The sequence below is a fragment of the Callorhinchus milii genome, unplaced genomic scaffold (assembly GCF_018977255.1).
Source record: "Callorhinchus milii isolate IMCB2004 unplaced genomic scaffold, IMCB_Cmil_1.0 Scaffold6, whole genome shotgun sequence".
Lineage (NCBI taxonomy): Eukaryota > Metazoa > Chordata > Chondrichthyes > Chimaeriformes > Callorhinchidae > Callorhinchus > Callorhinchus milii.
Genome location: NW_024704747.1, coordinates 22,445,116 through 22,470,073, shown reverse-complemented (window position 1 = coordinate 22,470,073; position 24,958 = coordinate 22,445,116). Strand labels below are relative to the sequence as shown.

The 24,958-nt window shown below is 43.5% G+C and overlaps 1 protein-coding gene across 1 annotated transcript; it reads right to left on the bottom strand.

Annotated features, from left to right (window-relative positions):
- Nucleotides 1–44: 44 nt before the first annotated feature.
- On the bottom strand, nucleotides 45–23,718 carry LOC103176541 (signal transducer and activator of transcription 1-alpha/beta). The gene is made up of 24 exons (XM_042336090.1): nucleotides 23,691–23,718; nucleotides 16,195–16,323; nucleotides 15,493–15,637; nucleotides 14,634–14,732; nucleotides 14,214–14,303; nucleotides 13,857–13,935; nucleotides 13,271–13,362; nucleotides 12,379–12,530; nucleotides 11,307–11,465; nucleotides 10,182–10,274; nucleotides 9,944–10,003; nucleotides 9,666–9,695; nucleotides 9,459–9,552; nucleotides 9,270–9,311; nucleotides 9,079–9,162; nucleotides 8,595–8,693; nucleotides 7,967–8,102; nucleotides 7,087–7,139; nucleotides 6,879–6,973; nucleotides 6,251–6,390; nucleotides 5,506–5,694; nucleotides 2,985–3,060; nucleotides 1,815–1,917; nucleotides 45–755 (listed from the first exon to the last, which is right to left on the bottom strand). The coding sequence occupies exons 2-24, from the start codon at nucleotides 16,320–16,322 to the stop codon at nucleotides 735–737; spliced, it is 2,259 nt and encodes a 752-aa protein (XP_042192024.1). The 5' UTR covers nucleotide 16,323; nucleotides 23,691–23,718; the 3' UTR covers nucleotides 45–734.
- Between the last annotated feature and the right edge of the window lie 1,240 nt (nucleotides 23,719–24,958).

Genomic DNA, 24,958 nt, shown 5'->3' with positions numbered 1-24,958 from the left:
TTCAGGTCGGGAGGATGTTGAAGATGAAATCATCTGGCACTATGCATTCTGTAACAAGTTTATTTATAATTATACTTCATTTCAAACAATACAAAGTTGCAATAAGCATTTCCAAGAGCAGTCATCACTTTCAGATCAGTAATAGCAATAGGTTTTAAGGTATTTCCATAATTGCTTTGCAAAATATTTGCTTCATTGAAAAATCATCTCCAAAAGCTAACATGTATCACTTCAATACTAAATGTTTTAAAAAGGCCATGACTATCACCCAGTAAAGAAATTAAATAATAAGGCAAGTTATACAGTTCACAGCTGGTGTTATAAATCCTAGTTGCCTGTGAGATTTATTTCTCTTGACTCAGAGAAAAGTCAGAGTGGTTTAAACAAATTCATACCAAATATTTAACAAAATGTGTGTTGCTTTAGTTAAATCATAGGAGAAGTGTACACATTACCTGATTGTATTGCAGCCAGACATATTGCATCATGGTAGAGGCTTAATACAGTATTAAAAAAAGATTGTAGATTTTTTTGTCCAAAAATTTGTGTAACTAAAACATTACAAAGTAGCGGCTGCTGATACTACCAAGCCACATATAACATTTATACCAAAAACAAATTCATATTTACAATACAGCAAGATCAGCTTTGGACAAGTGACACCAAATCAGTGTCATACGTTAAATAAAATGATGAGGCTTTGAGGTGTAGAACCGTGGAGGTGAAGGATTCAGTTAATTTGAATATGAGCACATCTGTTTGAAACAAAGAAAAGTTTGTAAAGGCTATTGCAATACATTGTATACTGTAAAAAAAATTGAGAAGCAAAATCAAACACAGTTCAATTTAATCTGCACCCTAACCTGCAGCCAAGTAATAATGATACCAGAACTAAAGCAGAATTTTGCTCAATGATAAACTGCCCCTCAATTCAATTTGTTCTATATTTTTTTTCGTTAATTTGAAATGTATTGGATGCCAGCGCGGGTTACTATGAAGTTCAGGGTTCGGGAACAGGGAAATTATTCAGTTTTCATTCGATTGTCGGGAAAGGAGAAGAAATTTAAGGATATAAATTGATTTTACGTGGAGCTCTAACATACAATTCCATTTAACCCAAATATTAGCTATAATGTTGCAATTTGCAGGCAATGGGTTTTATTTCAATGGGGATGTCACTGAAACAGATTATTTTCCAGTTTACAAGGTAGATACAATTTGCGAAGGTTGACTCTGAAGACTGAGCAACCATGGAATCTTTCTCCAGTATGGATCAGCATCAGGTAAGGTGTTATTGGAGATTTTTTCACTGCTACACTGAGGAGAGTGTTAATAAATAAGAGCCTTCCTTATTCTCTTCAGCAACCAAGCTAATGAAGGAATGCATCAAATTTGACTCCACATTCATGGACATGACTGGTCTCAATAAATAAGAGTAGTTTCAAAAGATCTGGACTGTTGTATTAATTGCTTTAAAATTCAAGTGCTGCTCTTGTTCCTCTACTCATACACCTTCATGTCCTTTATTCCCAATGTATACTCCGTACTTTAATATTTTACTAATGCAGAATCAACAAATAGCCCACAGCTACACAGACAGCACATGTCAGAGAAAAGACTGAAGCACTTTTGTTGATGATTGTGGGCACCATTTCAAAGGCAAGGATTTTTTATTACAATTTTCTGGTTAACATGTCGTACCTGAATTGCTACTACACCCATGATCATATTGAGTCATGTCTCTACATTGAGTTACATTTAATGTATTGTGCTGCAAATCCTAAGCAGCCCTACATAGAAATTTCAAGACTTACCACTGTGTCCATTTCAGATGGACTCAGTTGACGTTCGAGTTCACCATACTCTTCTGGGGACATAGGTAGAAGATTTTCTGTTGACTGCAGCCTAGATGGGTGACTTAACAACAAATGATAAAGATGAGTTTTATTCCACAATGTACTATGATAATCTGAATGTCTAATTTGAAGTTTATAAGTGAACTAAGAAAACATTTCACGTAAAAAGGTGAGAATTTGGAGGAGACTTGGACCAAAAAAAAAGCATATTCCTATCTCAGTTTAAAAATTACAGGTTAAATTAAACAAAGCAATCTTAGTCCTATGCGTCTCAGACCTCTTTTGGTTCAAGGTTTACTTTTGCATCTCTACCTGCTCTGAGATCAGCCCCGTATCAACCACCCATAAATTTGTCATCAGTTTGCATGTGAAAATGCAAACCTCTGAAGCTGGCAACGGCAAGACTGAATTGGGAATCAGTTTACTTCCAGTTTATTTCCTTTCCTCCTCCACACTGGTCTCCTAAAGGTGAGTTCAATCCTGTTCCGAAACAGCAGCCACAGACAACTCTTGCAAGTGGGTCCCTGAACAATGACCAGGAACTCTTGACTAATTCTCCCAGAGCAGTAGTGAGGAGGTCAGATTGAGCTCCTCGCTGTGATCAGACATCTTAGCAATCTCTGGGAAATCAAACCTTGAACCAGTCTGTGTGGCTCAGCCACCAGAAACTTTAATTTCCCTTTATTTTGAAGCTATTGAAAGGACATTGACTTCAAAGAAATTCTGCCTTTATTACTGTTCACAATAGGATTACTCATAGCAATGCTGACACTAACTTGCGTTATGCAGCATTGTTCCCTTTAACCCACCGCTTTTCCTTTCTGTTCTGTTCGCATGCCGGGTTGTGAAACAGGATAGCCTGAACAGTTATGAAACAGGATGGCCTTAACAGGATCACTCTGACTGGCAGAAATCACAGTCATCTATTTATTAAGAATCGTGGCCCAAATTCTGAAGTTCCTTAAGCACTCCTGCGCCCAGCAGCCAGAGAAAATACAATTTATAGCACATATGTTTCTGTCAGTGAGTTGTGTGATTGATTTAATAGCTATTATAATGAACTGGTGAAGTGACCCATCCCAGCACCATATTGAAGGAGTTCAAGTTGAGTTGCCAAGTATTACTTACACTTCAGACACTGAAATGAGTGCAGTCTTTATGTAACCACTGGTCTTGGAATCATCCACATCCATAGGCTCTGCAGCTAAGGAGGAAGCAAACAACAAGGACTCAGAGGTGACTTCAACTTATGTTTGTCTCCCAAGGCAAGTTTTCCCGGCTTCCCATCACACGAGGCTTTGACACTGAATATCACCATTGTACAGTGTAGAGCAGGACACACTGGCACCCTCGGACACAGCAGCAAGAATTTGGAGGTGGAGGACAAAAGATATTGTCTGATATCTTTCTTTCCCTCTTAACACAAACTTTTCTGCTTTTATACATCTCTACATAGACTGGGGCTCCCTCTAGTGGCTTCACCTAAAATCTGACGGAGTTCTGAATGAAGGCAGCACCAGTAACAGGCAGAGAGGCCTGAGAAACTGGCAGTCTCTTGCCCCCTCTGTGCAAGACTGCAAAGCCCTAAAAGGAGCTTGTTAGCTCAATTCACCTTTAAGAATAACCATGGCAATACATTTATTGAATGCTTCTTTGTTACATAATTCTGATTGTGCCAATTCGGTTTCCTAATTACTCAGTCACGCCTCCAACCTACAACGACAACAAGATTACACTTGTATAGCGCCTTTCATGTCGGGAGGACGTCCCAAGGCGCTGGACAGAGTACGGCATTTCAGACCTGGGGTTGGGGGAAGGGGGTTGGCTGATGGCATGGTCGAAGAGGAGGGTCTTGAGGCAGGACTTGAAGGAGGCTAAGGAGGGGCCGAGGCGGAGTGACTGGGGGATGTAATTCCAGAGGTTGGGGGTAGAGTGGCTGAAGGCTCTCCCGCCAATGGTGGGGCGGGTGGGTTGAGAAGCAGGCCAGAACCGGCTGAGCGGAGGGAACGGGCGGGTTGGTAAGGGGTTAGGAGGTCGTAGAAGTAGGGTGGGGCGAGGCCATGGAGGGCTTTGTAGGTGAGGACCAGGATCTTGAACTGGATCCTCTGAAGGATGGGGAGCCAATGGAGTCGGGCGAGAGTGGGGGAGATGGGGTCACAGAGTTTGGTGCGGGAGAGAACACGGATTGCAGAGTTCTGGATTATCTGCAGCCTGTGGAGGGAGGAGTTGGGAAGGCTGACAAGCAGGGCATTTGCATAGTCGAGCCTGGAGGTGATGAAGGCATGAACAAGAGTTTCAGCGGTCTGAGAGGTGAGGTAGTAGCGGAGTCGGGTGATGTTATGGAGGTGAAGGAAGGCAGAGCGGGTCATGGCTTGGATGGGGGGAAGAAAAGACAGTTGAGGGTCGAACAAGACACCTAGGTTCCTGTCTGGCTGGTGAGTTGTAGTGTGTAACCATGGAGGTTGATGTTACCAGAGCCTGAGGTGCAGAGGCGCTGGTGTGAGCCAATCAGGAGGGCCTCAGTCTTGTTCACATTCAACTGTAGGAAATTTGCCCTCATCCAGGACTTGATGTCCGACAGGCAGTCTGTCAGGACAGCAGTGATCCGGGAGTTGAGGGTGGAGGCAGAAAGATAGAGTTGGGTGTCATCCACATACATGTGGAAGTTGACCCCATGTCTGCGGATGATGTCACCAAGGGGAAGCATGTAGATATTAAAGAGAGGGGCAAGGACAGAGCTCTGGGGGACACCAGATGTGACAGTGCGGGGGCTGGAGGAGAAACCGTTAGAGGCAACAAGTAAAGCAGAGAGGCAGTGTATGAGGATGGAGTGGTCGACAGTGGCAGAGAGGTCAAGGAGGACAAGGAGGCAGAGGGAGCCCTGATCACAGATGTTCAGAATGTCATTAGTGATTTTGACCAGGGCAGTGCGGAAGAGCTTACCACAAGCTACTGCCCAATATCTGCACCAAACCTTTCTATGCAAGGTCTAAAATGCATTTTAATGGCAATGGGTATTTGAATTCCATTCAAATTAAGGTTACACAGTTCTACATTGCTTTAATTGAAGATTTATCAGAGGAGGCTCAGTCCCATTAAGTAGTCCTTCACAGGCTCAAACAATACCAAATGTCATGCAGAAAAAACACAGAAAGTATTTCCAAACAACTATAACAGTGACAGATATTCCGGGCTTGCAACATCCAAGCTGAGTGTGTTACCATTAGCTGGAGGAAATTCTTTTTTTTTTAAGTTTTAAAAAAAATTCCAGAAAAACAACTCAAGTTGATAATAACCGAACAAAAAATGTAAACCACTTGTGCCAATTTTGGATCTGAATAGCACTAGAAGCAAGTCTACACTTCTTGAGCAAGTGATGAAAGTATGTTCTTTGGACCCTGTTTTTACATTATTTTACGTTTAACCCTGTACGTTATCAGGTGAGCCCCAATTCCACCACTTTCAATGCTAACTTGCAATGATATGGTGTCTTTCCCCTGAAAATAAAATGTCTTGATGAAATTTATGAAGCTTCTTAATTGCAACACCAAAATTTATATCAAAATGCTACACAAAGGCCAAAAATCTTCAATTACTAAAGACAAACAGTAATTGTGAATTGTTCTGATTCTGTAGTTATTGTACTTACGATCTTTTGGTCTGGAGTAATACTTTCCAAATGCCTGATCTTTGGGGTGATCAGGGTACAGGTACTTCAGTGGATTTTCCGGAATGTTCTCGGCTGCCATGACTTTGTAATTCCGAACGATGTCTGGGAAGGTAACTGCGGATAATTGATGCTTTGTGTACGGTTCCACCGAATGAAACTGAGACTCATCTGAAAAGGATGGGACACGGAGTAAGATACGAAAAGGCCACAAAAATAGCAAGAGTTTTCAAATTCAACGTGCTAACCTAACAACATTAATCCTTACATTTGATACAGCGCTTTATCACGTCTTCAAAGCGCTTCACAGAATTTACTGTAAAGGGAATTGACTGTTTATTTTCTGGACAAAACACGGCAGCCAATTGCTTGTTTGACATTGACTTTGCAGTCACAGCTGTGGAGCTGAAGGGAATCGGTGTCTCATACTGGGCAGTTCAGATCAGCAAATGGTAAAAGGCAACAAGTAGATCACTCACCAGGCTCTCAGACATAGAGAGCAGAAAGATATGAGTCTATTACATCTGCTACATCGTGAGGGTCATTTAATGAATAAGCCAGAAAGAAAAGATTTTTTGTAGCCAAAAAGCCTAAACCATTTTACCCACAGCAAAGGACCACAACAGCTGTGATGTAAAATGTCTGGCCAGAAAGTGCGTGCGCCCCCCCACTTAATCAGTAAATCCTCTTTTCAGATTACCTATGAAAGTCTAATCCACTCACTCACCAGTTGGTGACTTCTCCACCCAGGTAAACGTGATGGCACCTTCTCTGCTGCTCTCACTGAACCTCAGTAAAAAGGTTCCCGGGTTTCTGTCCTTCAGCAAAGTTCGCTCCTTCTCCTTACTTACGAACCCCATGATACAGCTGAAATTAGTAAAATAAAGCATTTTATTTCCCACCCTCTTTCAGCTCAACAAATTCACCCCTCAGTTATTGCATGCAGTGAACACTCAGAATGTCTCAAATGGCACCTCACAAACAGAAGTTTCCGAGGTCATTGCTATAATTTTTTTTGGTCAAGTCAAATGTTGGATGCACCCTGCTTACCTAATTGCAAAGAGTATTAGGCACAGGTTGGTGTCAACCAAAGCTTGGGGAACCTAAAGTGTGCGTTGCCATATTGCTGGAGTCTAAAAATATCACATAGCTCGTCATTGAAAGTACTGTCTGGCAACTTCCTACCACTTGACCACACTAACCATTAGCGCTTTGCCTTGCAGGGATAAGAGGAGCTGAGTGGGAAGGTTCCATGCCGCACAAGCTCCTCAACAGCACTCAAAAAAAAATCACATCTCCATTCACAAGGTTATTGAAAGGTTTAAAATCAGATCAGACATTGATTTATTACTAACCCATCATTCCAGAGAGGAAGAAGATGTTTTTTAATCAATTCTAAAATCCCTTCGATCCAGAGCCAGAATGAGAAAGGTTTTTCATTTAGATTCTCCTGAAAAAAAGTCACAGAATCTAAGGATGTAGGGCAGGGAGAGGAAGAAACAGTGTTTTATTTAAAATTCAAGTCAAAAGGTGATAGCTTTGGTTTGGAATTGAGTCACTTGCCTTGCAGAATCTTGTCCATGGAATCCCATTATCATTGAAGCAGTTATTCAGACCTGATGAATGGCAGAGCAATGTCACAAGTTAAAATGATGGTCCATGTTTTAAGACACGGTGAGGAAATGTTACTGCTTTAAGAGCTGCTGCATTCGCAGAACCCTCTGCACTGTATGATATACAAGAACAAAAAACACTATACATCATACAATATAGATTATAATAGACGTGGGCATGTCAAGTGTAGTGACTGCAATTGAGGAGGAGCCTCTTCATCAACATTAAATCCTGCAGTGAGTGGGAAGTTTTGGTTCACTGGTTAATAATAATATCACGTCTCAAAGTACTTCAAAGAATATACTGTAAAGTGAATCAACTGCATATTTTGTGGGTGAAACACCGGCAGCCAATTGCGCACAGCAGTGTCCCACAAACAAGGATTGAGTGACCAAATTATTACTACTTTTTTTGAAGGGATTATTACTCCTGGAAAAGGGGTCTGCCAATCGACTAACAACCGGGTTCCTACTTACTCCTGGGTTAAGAGAGGCGTGTGGAGTAAAGAAACTTACTCAACAATTCGCCCTGACCGGTCGTGAAGCAAGTGCTCTAACCACTAAGCCACAGGCCTCCACTTATCATGGTTCCCTAAATCATGGTCAGGAGATGAATCATTCTGGGAGAAAGGCCCAGTCAGCAGTCCCCTCTGGGTCTGTGTATTCTGGAGTGTATTACAGAAAACACTCATCTCTAAAAACATGGATCCCTTTTGAAGTGTTTCATCACATATAAAAAGCACCAGGGTAAGTCCAGCCAGACAGAAATGGGCTGAGTGATGTGGAGCACCTGTTTCCTCCCACACAGCGACCATCTGTACGATCCTTACCTAGCAATTTCTCGCCCAGCATACTGAGCTGTTCGACGCTAAGGCCTCTCTTGGTGACCGAGGAGAACTGCCAGCTCAGTACCTCAGACAGCTGACTCCACTTGGCAACTGGGGGGTTGTTGAAAAATGCCAAGTTCTGGGAATGAAGAAAACAATTTGACATTTAATTACTGTTCCCTTTCTGATTGATTATATAAAGGGAGCTTACTATTTGGATTTTCTCCCCACAAGTATTTTTATCGCGTTCAACGGTTTCCAAATTTTTCCCCAAACACTGTAAATAATTACATGTGCGAGCTGCAATCTTTTTATAGGTGTACAAGCTGAATGCTGGTTTAGAGCATAGACGGAGAGGGAGATGGGACTTTCTTTGATTTAACCCCGCTTTGTAAAAGGATTAAAAATACATTAAACGTAACTGCTTCAAACAGCCCAGCTTTGACTTTTTCTCGTCGTTTCAAGTCACACAAATTTGGCCAAATCACAACGATTTACAAACAGTCGACAATCCACTGTGTAGCGATTTGACATGATGCAAACATAAAGTGGCCTTAACCTAACGCAACATGGTGACCAATTACAAAGACACTCGTCCTGTCAAGACAGAAAGGTATTTATGCAGCTGTACCTTGGAATCGCTTACGAGCATGTTGTACCAGAGAATAGAGGCCCAGCCATTGGGGAGCTGGCTAACATTGGAGATGACAACCAACGGGAGAGATGTAGTCTGGGGAAACAAGAGAAACAACATCTCACGTTAGGAAATTACTGAAGAATATCTGACAGAGAGGCACCAGCCTGCAGTCCAACAAGAGGGATTCAGATACATTTCAACTATTACCTAAACTCCTGTTTTAAGAATATTCTTTTTTTTAAGTCAGATTTCAGCTCACGGTGACTGAGTCTGTGAATGCTCTTAAATTTTTTTTAATGTAATCTGCATACAGTGACTGCAGTTGATTAATGCTTATTCAACACCTTAAACATGAATTGGAACTATGCTTATTACCCAATTATTAAAATGTTGCATCAATGGTTTGTTTTGTTAAGTTAAGTTTGATTTGAGCCCCTGAGCTGATGCGAGTTCAACAAGGCAATGACAAATCTCTTACCTCAAGATCTATTATCTGGTTTTGGTGACAGAACTGAGTCTCAAAGCTGATGGAGTGAAGCTCCTCAGTCACAATGAGAGGGCCCTGAATAAACAGAAACACATCCATTTAGCTGGACATTCACAGTAACCTGTTATTTCACAATGAATGGAAAGCTCGAGGAATGCACTTGGCTGTGGTGTTACACTTACTTCAGTCGTTCTGGTGCCTGCATTTTTCTGCTCCTTCAGTTGCTGTAAATATTGGAACAGGATATTGCATTAAACAAATTTTTATTTGAATGCCTACCATTTCAGCAATGTTACTGCATGTTAGTAGAGATTCCACCAGAACATGCATAAGAGGCTGATCAAAACTCTACTTCACAGCACGTTACTTACCAGATGTCGGAACTCTGCAGCCAAACTTCCATTAGTTGATTCCTCCATGTTCATGACCTTTGTGTTTGTCCCAAGTATGTTAAATTTTCTAAATCTGAACAGAGGATGGAAATCAGAAGAAGTGTTAAAACATTTTTGGGTGAAAGTCAAAAACAAAAAAAATCTATGAGGGGAAAACTGATTTCAGTCGAGAAGTAAATGACATACCCCTTTCCCGAACACTTTTCAGTGACATCCCTGAAAAGAAATTAAACTTCATTAAACTTTCAAAATATCACAGCTCACAAGTAAATAAGAGGAACAGAATTGGTGATAATCTACTAGAAAGTAACAAAAATAAGTTTCACTTCATCCTAATTAAAAAAGACACAGCACTGACCAAACTGGAAGATTTGCATTTGTTTGAAAATCACTTCACACTGAATTACTACAAAGTTCAGATCAAGCATACAGAGGCACAACTTTATTAGGATGACTTCACTTACTTGTCAAATAACGCCTTCACCCGCAACTGATAGTTTAGCTCGGGGAGCCTGACCAGGAGTCTATGAAAACAAAATGGAGAAGATGCATTAATAGGACAAAAACTCCAAACATTCTCTCCAGAAGTAATTACTAATAATCTGTCAAACAGCAGGACCTCCTAAGGTTCTACTGAGCTGCCCAATTTCTAAGTGTGGAGAATAGGAAATTCTTATAACCTAATCACAAATAATCACTCACCTGAGCTTCACAGTGAACTGGACGCCGGTCTTCAGGACCATCGGCCTCTGGGGGTGGGTGGGCATGCAAGGCTGCCTCTCTACCACAAAGGAACTAAAAATGAGCAGACAGTGAATGAAGTGGAACATGCAAGATCACAGTAACAGGCATTCCAACCAAGGCTGTGCACAACAACAACAAAATCCCTTTAAAAACTAATCCTAGGTGTTTTCTATCTGACACAACAGGCTGCAACTAATTTATGAACAATTGGTCGGAGAAGTTACTTACGGTGCTCCTTCAAAAATAGACAAAGAAACTTGCTAAAGTTTGCACTAAAAAGTGTATCCTCACTCTGGAGGATAGTGTGTGTGGGAGAAGGAACATAGGAAATGCTAGACAAAAAAAGACCAAGGCCCACCCAGTTCACCTTCCATCTTGCTGGCAGTTGCATACATACATTATACACTGGATCTCAAGATAGTATTTCCTAAAGGAAACATCAAGGCTCAATTATGGAAACTCCCCCCTCATCGGCCCTCCCATCTCTTCCCTTCACAGGCTGCAGATCATCCCAAATTCTGCAGCTCGGGTATTCTCTGAAACTCCATCCCATGGTCCCTTCGCCTCGCTTCCTCCCTTGCCTCCTTCAAAGCCGGTCTCAAGACCCTTCTCTTCGATCGTGCCTTTGGTCCCCCTCCCACCTCTCTGCCTCCCCTCACCCCTATACCACCCCTCCCCCATGCTCGGGTCCCAACACCTGACTGTTCAGCACTTTGGGACGTCCTCCCGACGTGAAAGGCGCTCTATAACTGTAATTTTGTTGTTGTTGAAATCTATCTAATTTTCATTTGAAAGAATCAACACTTTCTGCTTCCACCAGTTCCCTGAGAGCCTGTTCCATAGATTTACCACTGGTTCTGGAAGCTGCAACCTCTGACTATTCGCTTCCAGGATGAAGCAGCTCAGGAGAGGACTTGAATCTACATCTGACATTCTCTGTGGTACTAAGTGTCAGGTTCATGTTCATCACCACTCGGTTTCTCCTTTCCCCGTGTTATTTTTTTTTGCCTCATTCCTGCTTTGTCTAAACATTCACTTTCAACGATTTCCATGTTTATTATTGTTATTTATTTAAACATATACCTCACAATAAGGTTGCAGAACAAGTTGTTGTTTCGTTCCTCTAGGAACTGCTTGTTTTGGGTGATGGGGTCTCCTTCGTACGAATATTTCTGCTCCAATTCTTCCAGCTTTTTCAGCTGCTGTCGAACCTGCTGCAGACTCTCAGCCACCAGTGTGAACCTGCAGGGATAAAACACCTAAATTCAGAACAAAGATTTAAAAGTCCTAATACACGTTTAAGTGCCTTTCATATCAGGAGGACATCTCAAAGCGCTTAAATCTCGATCAACATTCCATCCTTGATCACTTTATAATCTTTAGCCTCTTCCCCTCTGTTTACTTGCTTGGCCCAGTTTGTTCACGATTTTGCTGCGTGTGAACACTGTTAGTTTTCATCAATGTGCTAGTTATGAAGCAATAAACAGTGGCAAACTAACCCGTTTTGTCATCAAGGTTTGTTATTGGCAAACTATTCTAAGCTGATCAGAAGTATTCACATCTGATATATAATAATAATAATCCTCACATTTGATATAGCGCTTTTCACGTTTTCCAGACGTCTCAAAGCGCTTCACAGAATAGACTGTAAAGTGAATTGACTGTATATTTGTGGGTGAAACGCGGCAGCCAATTGCGCACAGCAATGTCCCACAAACAGTCGTGCGTGATATGCATGTTACATACCCTTAAAGATAGATACACGCACACACTCAGGCGAGATGTAATGGATTGGATATTATTTGTCGATACAAATAAATCTTTCAAGTGATTAATGCATTTATCCAAGTTTTTGTATGTGACCTTCAATGTATGTCTGAATAAATTCCTGACAGAAGCACTGCAGTGTGACATTTAATGGTACCTCCACGTGGAAGTATTATGCGAAACATTATACGGTAATACTCGCATAAATCTGACCTGAATAAATCGTATAATCGCCCAAGTCGTACATCTGCACGGTTTAAGTGTTTCTATCCTATGCACGTTTTGGCATAACTCATACTTTTCAGAAGTCATATTAAATGTATAGTCCTAACTAATACAGCTTCTGTGAAGTTTACTGTGGTGGATTAGAAAGGGTGTGAAAACCCACCAGTTCTGGAGCTGGTCAAGACAAGTGTTTGGAGGTCCTCCGATGCAAGCAATCTGCTGCCGACGTTTCCATTCCAATAGTTCTTCGTTGATCAGAATGCCATTAATCTGTTCCGTTTCATTCAGGAGACAAGCGGTTTTGTTGATCACTTCCTAATAATTGAAAGAATGCGGCAGGGCAGTCAGTTAACAAGTTGGACTTTACACTGGGTTTTACACTGAAATGTTCACAGCAATTCACTGCAAAAAAAAGGTGGGGGGAGGGGGTCATAAGGCATCTTCTCACTTGTGCCATTCAGAATGAATGGCAGTACCTCTACACTTCAGGTCATCTCTGTATTCACGCTATGACTGATTTGTAAAGCTGATATGAATACAGAGCTGACTTGAAACGTACAGGTACTTGGAGCTGTACACAAAACACCGAGACATGACACATCACTTCTCAGAGGTTGCCAGATCTTAGTCAAGGAGATTCTGACACCCAGCAAATGGGCAACATTTAAACTGAATGCAAAAAGTGAAATATTAGAAACATGAAGAGAACATTTGGAACCTTTTATCATCTGATCTTTCACAGATAACACAAAATACACATTCTTTACACTTTACAGCATGTACTGTGAAAGCAATTTGAGACATCCTTCCAACGTGAAGGTCGCAATATAAAAATTGTAAGGATTTAAAACAAAATTAGATATTGTAACTCAGAGTTGTCTGGAAAAGTTATTTTCCAAACCACTGCAGGCGTTTCTTTCAACTCACCAGAGAGTGAGATTCTCCCCCACAAAACTGGGAATTACTCTAGGAAAAGGCTACCATTCTGCCTTGGTAAAGTATTTCTACAAATAGCCAAACACTGGTAATGATCACATCAATAAATCATTCACTACCTTTCGTTTCTTATCCAGAGTCAACTTCATGTTGTGGATTTGAAGCTTTTCTTGTTTAATCTCATTTTGAGCCAAGCCGTTCACTTCCAACTCTATCAAAGTGAAACACCAATTAATGACATACACGTTTCTAAATACACACACAAGGCAAATACATTTAACATTTGAAAATGAGTAAATAAAGAAAATTTCATAATAAGCAACACAGGATAATCTAAACTATCTGGAACTCTACCCTAGAAGCATTGTGCCTCACCCCTTCCCTCACCTGCTTCAAGGTCCATCTCAAGACCTTCCTTCTTGACCACATCTTTGGTCATCTTCCCTCCCCCACCATTACTGGCCCCTACCCCTCCCGAATCCAAGCCCTAGCTTGGGTGCAAACCCTCAATTGTCCAATACCTTGGGACCTCCTCCCAAAATGAAAGGAGCTGCGTATATACAATTTGTTACTGTTGTCATCAATAAAATTTCAGTTTGTAAAAGCCTATTTTACGCACATTGTCTATTTTAAACATTATTGTATTTGAGAACTGTGAGGTTCCTTCAGTCAATGCATGTGTTGAAAATGATATCACCACTTTACCTCGACTCTGCAGCGTTTTGGATCTGAAGTCAAATTCATCCTGAAGATCTTCAAGAGATTTGATTTCCTGTTCAATTTCCTACAGTCACAAAGGCAAACATCGGTACTGAGAACAAGCTGAACCTGTTAAAAAAATCTCCTGCCTTAAATGTAATCTAGCAAACTGCCCCCGACTGATTTAATGCAAGCCACTAAAATAAAACAATGGAATATGCTTCAATGGAAAAGATAGACATGTTTAAGTTAAATCGATTATTAATATAACTGTACACCAAATAAAGCCAGAGACTTAGCATAAAACTATAACAACGCACTTCATGACCGCATAAAATATCTGTAAATACTTCCTCTGCATACCTGGACGCCAGTCTTCACGTTTCTCACTTTCTGGTCAAGCTTCTTTTGTTTATCCTGGATAACAGTGTTCTGGATATGACCAATGTGGTTCTACACATGAAAAGAGAAACTCCACATTTAGTTACATATTGAACAGTCAGTAAAAAAAAATTGATAGGAATGATTTCCTTCCCCCAAAAATTCTGATGAACTATTCCGCCCAAACACAAACATTTACTACCAAACTGAGTTTTTTTGTAAAAAAACTGAACCGCACACATCCACAGGTAGAATAACAACATACAAAATCTGTATTTTAAAACAAATCCATCATTTATAGTTATGAACAAAAGATAAAACTGGTACACAAAGCATTTTAGCATTGGTGTGCCTGTGTGTTATTTTGTAAAATCAAAATAGAAGCATGGAAAACTCAAGCACCTGTTCAGCTTTCTGAGCATTGTCTAGAATTTTCTTTTCTTCCTTAAGGCAGTTGGATATCGTCAACGCCATATAAATAGTATCTTCCTGGAAGAAAACCTAAAAGGGAAAATGAAGCGTACCAATAGGATCTCAGTTTAACCAGTCAGTTACTTTCACTAAGTACCAAAAAGTATTCATTCTTAATTAAGTTAGCCTGACCACTGTTTATATAGTTGGAAATGATAACAGAACTTTTAAAACCCATCTCTGCATGGCTTTAAACATACAGCATGGTTACTGGAATTCAGCTTAGCTCACAAAATGAAGGCATTAGGTACCTAAGTCTTAGAAGCTAAATCTGGATTGTTGTTTTGCATTCAAGACACACCCATGTTTTCAACACGTTTACATATTGGGGAGCAAGTGTACCTGTGTCTGACGTAAGACAAAATGATTGCATTGTGTCCTTCTGTTCATGTACTTCTTATTTATTAGTTTTATAATTATTGCAATATGCGGGTTACTATTCTTACTCAGCAATAAATCAAAGCATTGTGTGTTTTTATTTCCCATTGTTCAATAATGCCTTTAATCTCCACTTTCATTACAAGGAAAGAATAAGTGCAGAACAAAAAATATTAATGTGTGCAAATGGCTGCTGCGTTTCGCCCACAAAATATAGTCAATTAATTTTATAGTATATTCTGTGAAGTGCTCAACGACACGATAAGGTGCTGTATCAAATGTAAGGATTATGTCTTAAGTTAAAAATACAAGACAGTGGAATTAGTTTTTCTTCAGATACTGCTTGGACATTACTGTGTCACGAAGCCCGGTTGTGAGCTGAATGAAATGGAGGAGTTACGTTTAACTGTACCTGAAGATTGCGTTTGATTTTTCTGATGTTGTGCTGTAGTAAGAAGTTGTTCTCCAAGGTGAAGCGGCTGTACTGATCATCCAGCTGCACCAACATTTCATGGAAGAGCAGAGTGGCCATGGAGTCATTCGTAGCAGCGTGCTCCCTATCCCAACCGAACACAACTAAAGTCAGCCCACCAATATCAGGCACAATAAAAAACTTGCACTTCTATAACTAATGCATTTCACATAAGACAAATGTATCAAAGTGTTTCACAGAGAGCAAAGGAAGGAGAATTTAAGGGAGATTTACCAAATAAACTTTTTTTTAATTTTAAAAAAAGGTTCGAAAACACTGAGAGGAGGAGGACCTCAGAGCGAATTTTCCACTGAGCAGTGGCGTACAGTGGCTGAAGGCTTGGCCAACAACAGGCGAGATGAAATGCGAGAGGGAAAGTGGAACATGCAGGAAACTGGAGTTGGAAGAGATTCATTACAAAACAGTAGGCAAAAGATTCCCTGATTGTCATATTTTACCACCCTTGTCAAATACAATGGTCAGCAGTCTGATCACAAACCCCTTAATGATAGTTCGGTCATAACAACCTCACATACATCATCTAACAGAGAACAAGGTGTACCCACTCGCTGGCTACGGTGGGTAAATTTACTTTGACAGATTAATTGTGCAGTTTGGAATTGAAATGACCAATATTCTCACCAATCCTGGGTCTCCAGCCAATGTCCAAGATACTGTCTGATTTCCATTGGAAAGTTGTCATCGTAAAGCTGATCGACTTGCTCCAGGAACTTGGAATTCAACTGTTGTAACTCATACCACTGAGACATTCTGTTGAGAAAATGCAGCTGTCTTAACAAAAGGTCTCCTTGAAAGGTCCCATTCACACAAGAGTATTTACGCCTAACACAGCCAACAAGAATCAGGCTTCAAAGCAGATTTTGCTAATGATTAAAATAGAAACAAAAAGGTTAACATTAGGATAAAGCTCACTGGAAACTCAGTGACCCTCGACACTACTGTGTTCCTTAAACCGGTAAAAAGCTTGTGAGATCAATCATCTGGGGAAAAAAATGGCAATAATTCATCTCAGGCCAACGTAAGGAATGTATTTAGAAACTAGTGGACTGTATTTAAAGATTACTCCATCCCCGACAGCAAGCCAACAAAAACCTCAAGATGTTCACCCATCCCGATATTCAATGCTAGCAGACTAACAACCCAAGAAAACACTGGCCTTCCAGATTATCCCCTTCACTCCCCCCAGCAGTGGTGAAGGAACTTTGTGGGTCTTTGCTAAGTGCAAATTATCTGCTGTGTTGACCTACAAATGCACAATCCCTGTATTTCACAGTAAGATCTTGTCAAGTGCTTTGTGACATTTTGATCGTGTTAAGGCGCTATATCAAATAAAAGTATTATCCCAACCATCACAATGTACTCTCCACCTCTCAAAGTCAGTCAGGAACCTCGGCGTTCTGTTCAACCCTGAGCTGTCATTTCTTCCTCATATCCGCACCACAACTGGCACCGCCTTCCATCACCTCCGAAACATCGCCAGACTACGGCACTACCTCACCCCTCACGCTGCTGAAACCCTGGTCCACGCCTTTATCACCTCAAGGCTGGACTATGGGAACTCTCTCCTCGCCGGCCTTCCCGGCTCCTCCCTCCACAAGCTGCAGGTCATTCAGAACTCTGCAGCTCGTGTACTGTCCCGCACCAGACACCGCGACCACATCACTCCCACCCTCGCTCGCCTCCACTGGCTCCCCATCCCCCAGAGGATCGAATTCAAGATCCTCATCCTCACCTACAAGGCCATTCACGGCCTTGCTCCCTCCTACCCCTCCGACCTACTATCCCCCTACCTACCTGCCCGTACCCTCCGTTCCTCTGGCTCCGGTCTGCTCCACATCCCCCGCCCCAACCGCCCTACCATCGGTGGCCGGGCCTTCAGCCTCTCAGCCCAGGCTCTGGAACGCCAACCCCCAGTGCCTTCGCCGCCTCCTCCCTTTCCTCCTTCAAGGCCGGTCTCAAGACCTTTCTCTTTGACCGTGCCTTCAGCTCCCCTCTCGACTCTCTACCCCCTCCTCGCTCCCTCCCTTCCCTGCCCTCACCCTGACCATTTCCCCCTTGCTCGGGTCCTGATCCAACTGTACAGCCCCTTGGGACGTACTACCGACGTGAAAGGCGCTCTATAAATGCAATCTTGTTGTTGTTGTACTAACTTTTGACCCACTTCTTTTCATTTGTGCTCAGAAGCTGCTAACATGTACTAGCCCTCAAAGGCATGATGGACTGACAAATAGAAATGTGAAAGTAAGAACGGGTGTGCGTGTTTGATCGTGTTTACACTCGTCTTCTGCGGTAGTGAGACATTTCATTGGCAAAGGGTAGAGGCGAGGAATTTCCAAGAGGATTCTGTGCCACACAATAAGTCTTATATTACGGCAGCCGAAATATTGATGGAAAATTCTTGTAAAGTAATTCAGATGATACCAGCTTCCTCAGGTGGCTCAAAGAGCCATCGAAGAAGTGTTTTTATTAGTTATCCTAGAAATAATATTGAGTGCAATATAAACATAATAATAATCCTTGCATTTGATGTAGTGCTTTTCACGTCTTCTAGATGTCTCAAAGCGCTTCACAGAATAGACTGTAAAGTGAATTGACTGTAGATTTGCGGGCGAAATGTGGCAGCCAATTGCGTACAGCAGTGTCCCACAAACAGTCGTGGATTGAAGTGACCAATGTATTATTCTGTTTTCTTTTCTTGAGGGATTATTATCAGGCTTGTGGAATAAGGAAACTTGCCCAAGGTTTCTCCCTGCCAGGAATTGAACCCAGGTCTCTCACTCGCAAAGCCGTTAAACCACAGCTGCTTTGACTAACAGCATCTGTCATTGTTCAACGGAGCAATTTTTAGCTGAATTCCCGCACAGACTTTCCCCTGCTCTTGTGGAAAATATGACAGACAAACATAAAGCCACAAAGTGCAACTTTAAAGCAAATGGCAATAGAGTGAGCAGATTCAACAGTATCCAGATCTCAGACGATATGAATGAATGTTTATCTTAAGTAGTTTGTAACATAAATACAATGCTAGGTGCATCGTCGGTGTTATCAAACAAGCACAAGAAACGGAGACACATTTCTCCAAACCTTGATCCTATTCAAAGATTAGTTAAATCAAGTACAGTACAATATGGTGACATAGCTTTCAGCCAACATAGCTGAAAGTTGGCTCAAAGTGATGAAACCCAACACCATTAGGATACCTTCTTTCTTCGACACACCTTAGTTAAAACAGGTCCAAATTGCGACATTTTACAACTTAAAACTGAAAGAGTTGGATTTGTAATTTGTTTTCTAAAACACTATGCACAGTTGATGTATATCATTTTAGTGCAATTTACATTAGCAGCATTTTATTCATTTGCTAAATATTGAGGGTAATTTGCAACTCGGTGAAGTGCCTTTTTATTAAATATTACGGGACAGATGTCAGACATTCAATCGTGCTGGCATTTTGTTCTACATGAGCTAATGAATTTACTCCCATTTTCCTACTCGTTCCCACACCTTATAATATTCCTCTTTGTTCAAACATGAACGTTCACGGGGTACATTGTAGGTAACTGTCGACAAAATAACTCTAAAATAACTATTAATGAAGACTTGTTGCTTAAAATCCTAGCCATAGTTTTCAATAAAGACATGCTACTTCATGTCAGTCAATATTTATCAGCCAGTTGAGCAGAATAGCAACTTATTCAACTGCAGATCAAAAATAAACAAATTGGTTATTTTATTTAAACAAATCCAAATCTGTGATAATTTTAAGAAATTTACATTCCTTTATCCACCAATTGTGGGTTAGAAGATCCACCTGGGTCTTGATTTACGCTATTAATTTAGCATTTCAGAGCGCAGAATTTATTAAATTGTTGAATTTGGTGTTCAATTTGAAGCCAGTTTCAGTAGTTCAGAAAGGAACTCAAATAAAAGCGGCTTCAAAATTAAAGATTGCATTTAAGAAATTAAGAAATTGACAAATTCTGGACAATCTGAAATGAAATATTAACAACAACAAGATTCCATTTATAGAGCGCCTTTCACGTCGGGAGGACGTCCCAAGGCGCTGTACAGTTGGGTCAGGACCCGAGCAGGGGGGAAATGGTCAGGGTGAGGGGAGGGAAGGGAGGGAGCGAGGAGGGGGTAGAGAGTCGAGAGGGGAGCTGAAGGGGAGGGGGAGTTGAGAGGGGGAGTTGAGTGGGGGAGTTGATGGGGAGGGAGAGGTTGAGCGAGGAGAGCAGGAAAGAGAAGTCCGAGGAGATGGAGCAGGAGGGGGTGAAGTGCAGGTTGAAGTCGCCCAGGATGATGAGGCGATCAGAGCAGAGGCAGAGAGATGTGAGAAGTGTCGAAATATCAGAGATGAAAGTGGGAGAGGTTTTAGGGCGGTTGGGGCGAGGGATGTGGTAGGAGGTGTAGCCGGGTGGTGTGGCCTCCGTGAGGGGGAAGGTGTCACCTGCGGTGAGCCAGGTTTCCGTTAGGGCCATGATGCCAATGCGCTCATCAAGGATGAGATCGTTGATGACCAGGGCCTTGTTACAGAGGGAGCAGACGTTTTGTAGTCCAATGTGGAGGGAGCGGTTGACAGAAGGGTGTGTGGGGAGGGAGGGGGGTCCCGGTTGTGAGGCAGGGGTGGGGGAAATGGGGATGAGGGAGGAGAGGTTGGCTCCCCGGGTCTGTGTCCGGGGTGGCTGGCGAGTGTGATGGGGAATGGGGCAGTCGGTGTGGCTGCTGCTGGACAGCCAACGCCGAGTGCCACGGTGAGCCCGGTGAAGGATTCCCAGGCTGGAACAGAGGGAGGTTGTGGGAGGGTCAAGTGGAGATAGAAGGCGAGAGGGACGGAGAGAGAGGGCAGAGCGGGAGAGATGCAGAGGGGGGAGGGTTTGGGGGTAGAGAGGAGGGGGGAGGGAGGGGCTGAGGGGGCTCGGGTCAAAGCGGCAGCCATAGTGCGCACGCGGAGACCAGGAGCGAGCGGTCAGGTGGATGGCATTAGCCCATAGGCTGGGGCTGCCAACCCAACAGGACCATGGTGGGCCCTGATGTGAGCCCTGGGTGGGGGGTGCAGAGGTTTTTTTGTTTTTTTTTTGCGCGCGCACACTCCTGGAAACTAAACTATGACGTCAGCGGTTCCCCCACACCGCCCCCACCCCTTCCCTCCTCAGACCCGCAAGCTGCACTCCCTGCCGCCGCGACCTTAAATACCCGGGTAGGTAGGCCCAGGCTCCTCGCCGCGCTGTCCTGCCGCCGCTCCCCGTGTGGCTGCACTTAATGAAGTTATAATAATAATTCCTTCCATTTGATGTAGCACGCTATCACGTCATTGAGTGCTTCACAGAATATACTGTCAAGTGAATCGACCGCACTTTTGTGGGGGAAAATTAAGTAAATCTGGATCCAAGGAGAATTTTATTCCAAAACTTTCAACCAAAATGTTGTGTTGACATAAAAGAATATGGCTGGCTAAATCAAACCATTGTTTTGTCAATTCTTCTCCCCCGCCCCTTCACCATGACTCCTTTGACAGTGAATGACTGTGATCTATTTGACTTTCGGGGGTGGTTATCAACTGTTTCATTATACATATCACAGCTGAACAAGATTGTATCCTCGTCTGATGTTCCCACGGCAAACAGGGATCCCTGGACAGAAATCTGGAGAGAGTGCCCCAATTGATTTTTGTTTCCAAACTAAAGGTAGTGCAACACAGTAAGTCAGTAAGGACCTTTTCCAAGCATCAGGGGAGATAGCTGCCGAAAGGATTTTTTCCCCCCCCAAATTTCTTTATCCAACAAATATGGTACCATGAAACAAAATAAATGCTGATGGCCTTTAGGGAAGATTAATGTTCTACTTGTGGTACCTACCATAATTCATGGAGCAACACACCCACAAAATTACATTACGTTGAGCAATCCAGACAACACTGCTCTGACTTCTCTGAGGGCTGTTGGAAATCCACATTCAAAAATCTAAGCAATGAACACTTCTAATGTTGTGTTGCTATCACTCTTAGTTCTTTCATTGGCTGCAAAACTGGTCGTAAATTCTGGTTCGGGAACAATGAAAACACTCTTTTAAAAAAAAATTACTTCCACCTTCCAAATTGGATGAAAGAAGGAAAAAGGTAAGTGAGAATGTTACGGAAAAAAGGTTAGAATAGGAGGAAAATCTATAATATTAATAATCATTGCATTTGATATAACTGCTTATCATGTCATCGAGACGTCTCAATGCACTTCACAGAATTTATTATAAAGTGTAAATCGACTGTGAATGTGTCATTTTGTGGCAAATAAACACCTCAAAGCAATTTACAAAATATAATTGAAATGAAAGTTACGTGGACAAAATTCAGTGTGCTTCAGGAAAAAAAAAAGAATTTTGATCGACTGACTTCAGTGCAACAATGACATCATTGAAGTCGAGAGTGTCCCGTCTCCTTATTCATGTGGACATTAATGATCCAACTGTTATGAAGAGCTGATAGTTCTCCCAGGTTCCAGCTGGTAAGCTGCTGTCACCCAAATCCACCAAAACAAGTTTAAATTTAGCCAGTCATCTTTTCAAGATGTTTCAGCACTTAGGGCCTCTCGATGCCAAAGGGGCTATATAAATGCAATTTGTTGTTATTACTGTTTGTGCAATACAGCTGACAGATTAAATGCCACCATAATGCCAGTTACTATATTTATTACACCGGGATTTTTTGACACGATTTAGCGCAATGCCAAATGCAAGTGTTATGTAAATCTACACCGTTAATAGTGCAATGTTTAAACAATAAAGACAGTAAAACTCACATACATAATATCAGTCGGGACCATAATATTTAATATGGCTTTACACAAAGTCCAAATTCTAGGCAAATTGTATAAAATTCAATTTAATCAATAATCTACACTGCAAAGGCGTAATTCAATGCAGTAGGTAAGTGCACGTGAGGTAGTTCGACACTGCAGACGGTAAGATTAATACCGATTAATTCCTGCGATTTAATCCGTTTTGACCCGTCTCTGATTACAAATTTACCAGCACGCGTTGGCATCCTGGGAAATGAAATTCTTCTGCGCGTACGACGACGGGTCAAGACTATATTTTCTGTGAGCGTAGGGCAGTGGAGTTACGCGGTGATTAACATGTTGAAAAAAATCTTAGTGGTTTTGCTAGGAATCTGAATGGGACTCAGTGAGTGTACAAATTTGGCGACTATACAACTTATAAAGATAAGACTAATGCGTGTTTTACTGTATTTCATACCGAATGAATGTATTTATACTGTACACTTTACATAGCACTTTCAAGTCAGAGGGGGATTCCAAAACCCTTGACAATTCTGGCTTGGGACCAAAGCTGGGGATGTGATCAGAGGGAGTTTTCTTTTTAGAGCAAGAACAATTCACAGGGAACCCCAAATACTCTGCCAACCATTCCAACAACTTGGTTCTTCCCGCACGACGCCGAGACAATAATAATCCTTGCATTTGACACAGTGCCTTCGCACGTCTTCCAGACGTCTCAACAGCACTTCACAGACTGCACTGTGAGGTGAGTTTACTGCGTACGTCGCGGGCGAAGTGCAGTCGCCAACTGGGCGCAGCAGCGCCCCACAAATAGTCACGGATTCAGTGACCAATTACGGTATACTTTTTCGGACGGGGGATTGCCACCCCCGGGAGAAGGGATCAGCCGATCAAACTGACAACCGGGGTTCCTTCTTACCGCCCGGTAAGACATGGGGGGGGTGGGGGGGGGGGGGGGAGGGCGGGGGGGTGGCGCGTGGCGTTAAGGAAACTTGCCCCCACATTTCGCCGGGTCAGGGACCCGAACCCCGGGGTCTCTCGCTCGCTCTAACCGCGGGAATCCCACCGCGTCCCTCGCCACAGGTTACCTGTTGGGAGATTAAACCGGGGGCTGGAACATGAGCAACAACACATCCATATTTTTTGGAAACCCATAAAACCCCAAACCCCCCCCCACACACCCCCCCACACCCCCAAACCCCCCCCCCAAAAAAAAATAATAATAACCCGGTGGTCGGTGTGTGATGAAACCTGAGTCAATCCCAAGGCTTTCACCAGAGACCCTGTGTACACCTGTGTAGGGAGACCCAGAGGGACACTCACCTGGTGCGCGGTGCGGTGCGGTGTGAGGAGGAGGAGGAGGAGGAGATGAAGTCGTCTCTGAACACTACACACACACAAAAAAAAACCAAAACCTGAACCGGGACCTGAAGTCGGCGCTCACGTCTTTTGTTGGTCGTCTGGTTGGTTGGTTGACTGACTGACCGGTTGACCGGTTGACCGGCTGTGGCTGACGGCAGAGGGAGGGAGGGAGGCCCGGGGGAGGGGGGAGGGGGAGGGGGAGAGCTGTTGCCGACTGATGTCCGGCACCGACACTGCTGCGGCTCCGACGTGCACCGGGAGCAACAAGTCAGGCCGAGTGGGCGCCGCCCGCCCGCCCACTGATTGACACTGACCTCGACCAATCAGCGCCCCCGGGGTGCCCTGACGGGGGGGTGGTGGGCGGGACCGGACGCGGCTCCTGACCAATCGCGTTCGGCTCAGCGCCGGAGTCGACAGTGTTCCCGCTGCCGACGTGGGCGGGGCGAGGGGCGGGGCCAGGGGGAGGGGGAGGGAGGGGGCGGGGCCGGAGGCGGGGCCCGGGGAAGGGGGCGGGGCCCGGGGAGGGGGAGGGGGAGAGCTGTGGGAAGAGCGGCCCACGTGCTTTCCGAGAAGTTACAGCAGCACCAGGTCCGCGCGAGTTAGAGGAAAGCGAAAGTCAGGGGGTGGGGGGTGTCTGTGTGTCTGTGTGTCTGTCTGCGCTGAGCGGTCATTAAACACCCCCACCCCCCGCACTGTCTCCCTCCCTCGCTCGCTCCCCCCCCCACCCCACCCCCCCACCCACCCACCGTCTGTCTCGTCTGTGTCCGAAAAACAATAATCCCAATAATCGTAATAATGATCTTTGCGTTTCGACATCGCGCTTTTCCAGGTCTTCCCGACGCAAAGCGGATTGACCGGAACAGTTGGTGGGCGGATGGCGGCAGCCGGTCGCGCGCAGCACAGCGTCCCGCGACCAGTCGTGGATTGAAAATGACCCAATACGCACACACGCACATATCTGTGTGTATATATATATATATATATATATGTGTGCGTGTTGTCGTCCTAGTCTACCGCCCGCTTTCCCAGGAACGCCACGCGCCTCTTGTCGCAACTGTTCGCAGGTTTGCGCCACCCGCCGCCGTTTGTTGCCGACCGGCGTTCGGGCCCCGAGAACCTCACGGTCCCCGCCCTCCGCCTTTGACGGTAGAGCTCGGGTACGTCGGATCCGTATAAATCGTATCGTGTCGCCGCCAAAGTCGCGCATCTGCCCGAGTTCCCGTTCCAAG

Bases quoted from the DNA above. Each gene is read 5' to 3' on its own strand.
- LOC103176541 (XM_042336090.1), bottom strand. From the start codon at position 16,322: ATGTCTCAGTGGTATGAGTTACAACAGTTGAATTCCAAGTTCCTGGAG. The intron at 6,974-7,086 runs GCAAGTGACTCA...ACTTTTTTTCAG, and splicing joins CATGGACAAGATTCTGCAAG to GAGAATCTAAATGAAAAACC. The intron at 756-1,814 runs GTAAGTCTTGAA...TGTTTCAAACAG, and splicing joins CATCTGAAATGGACACAGTG to ATGTGCTCATATTCAAATTA.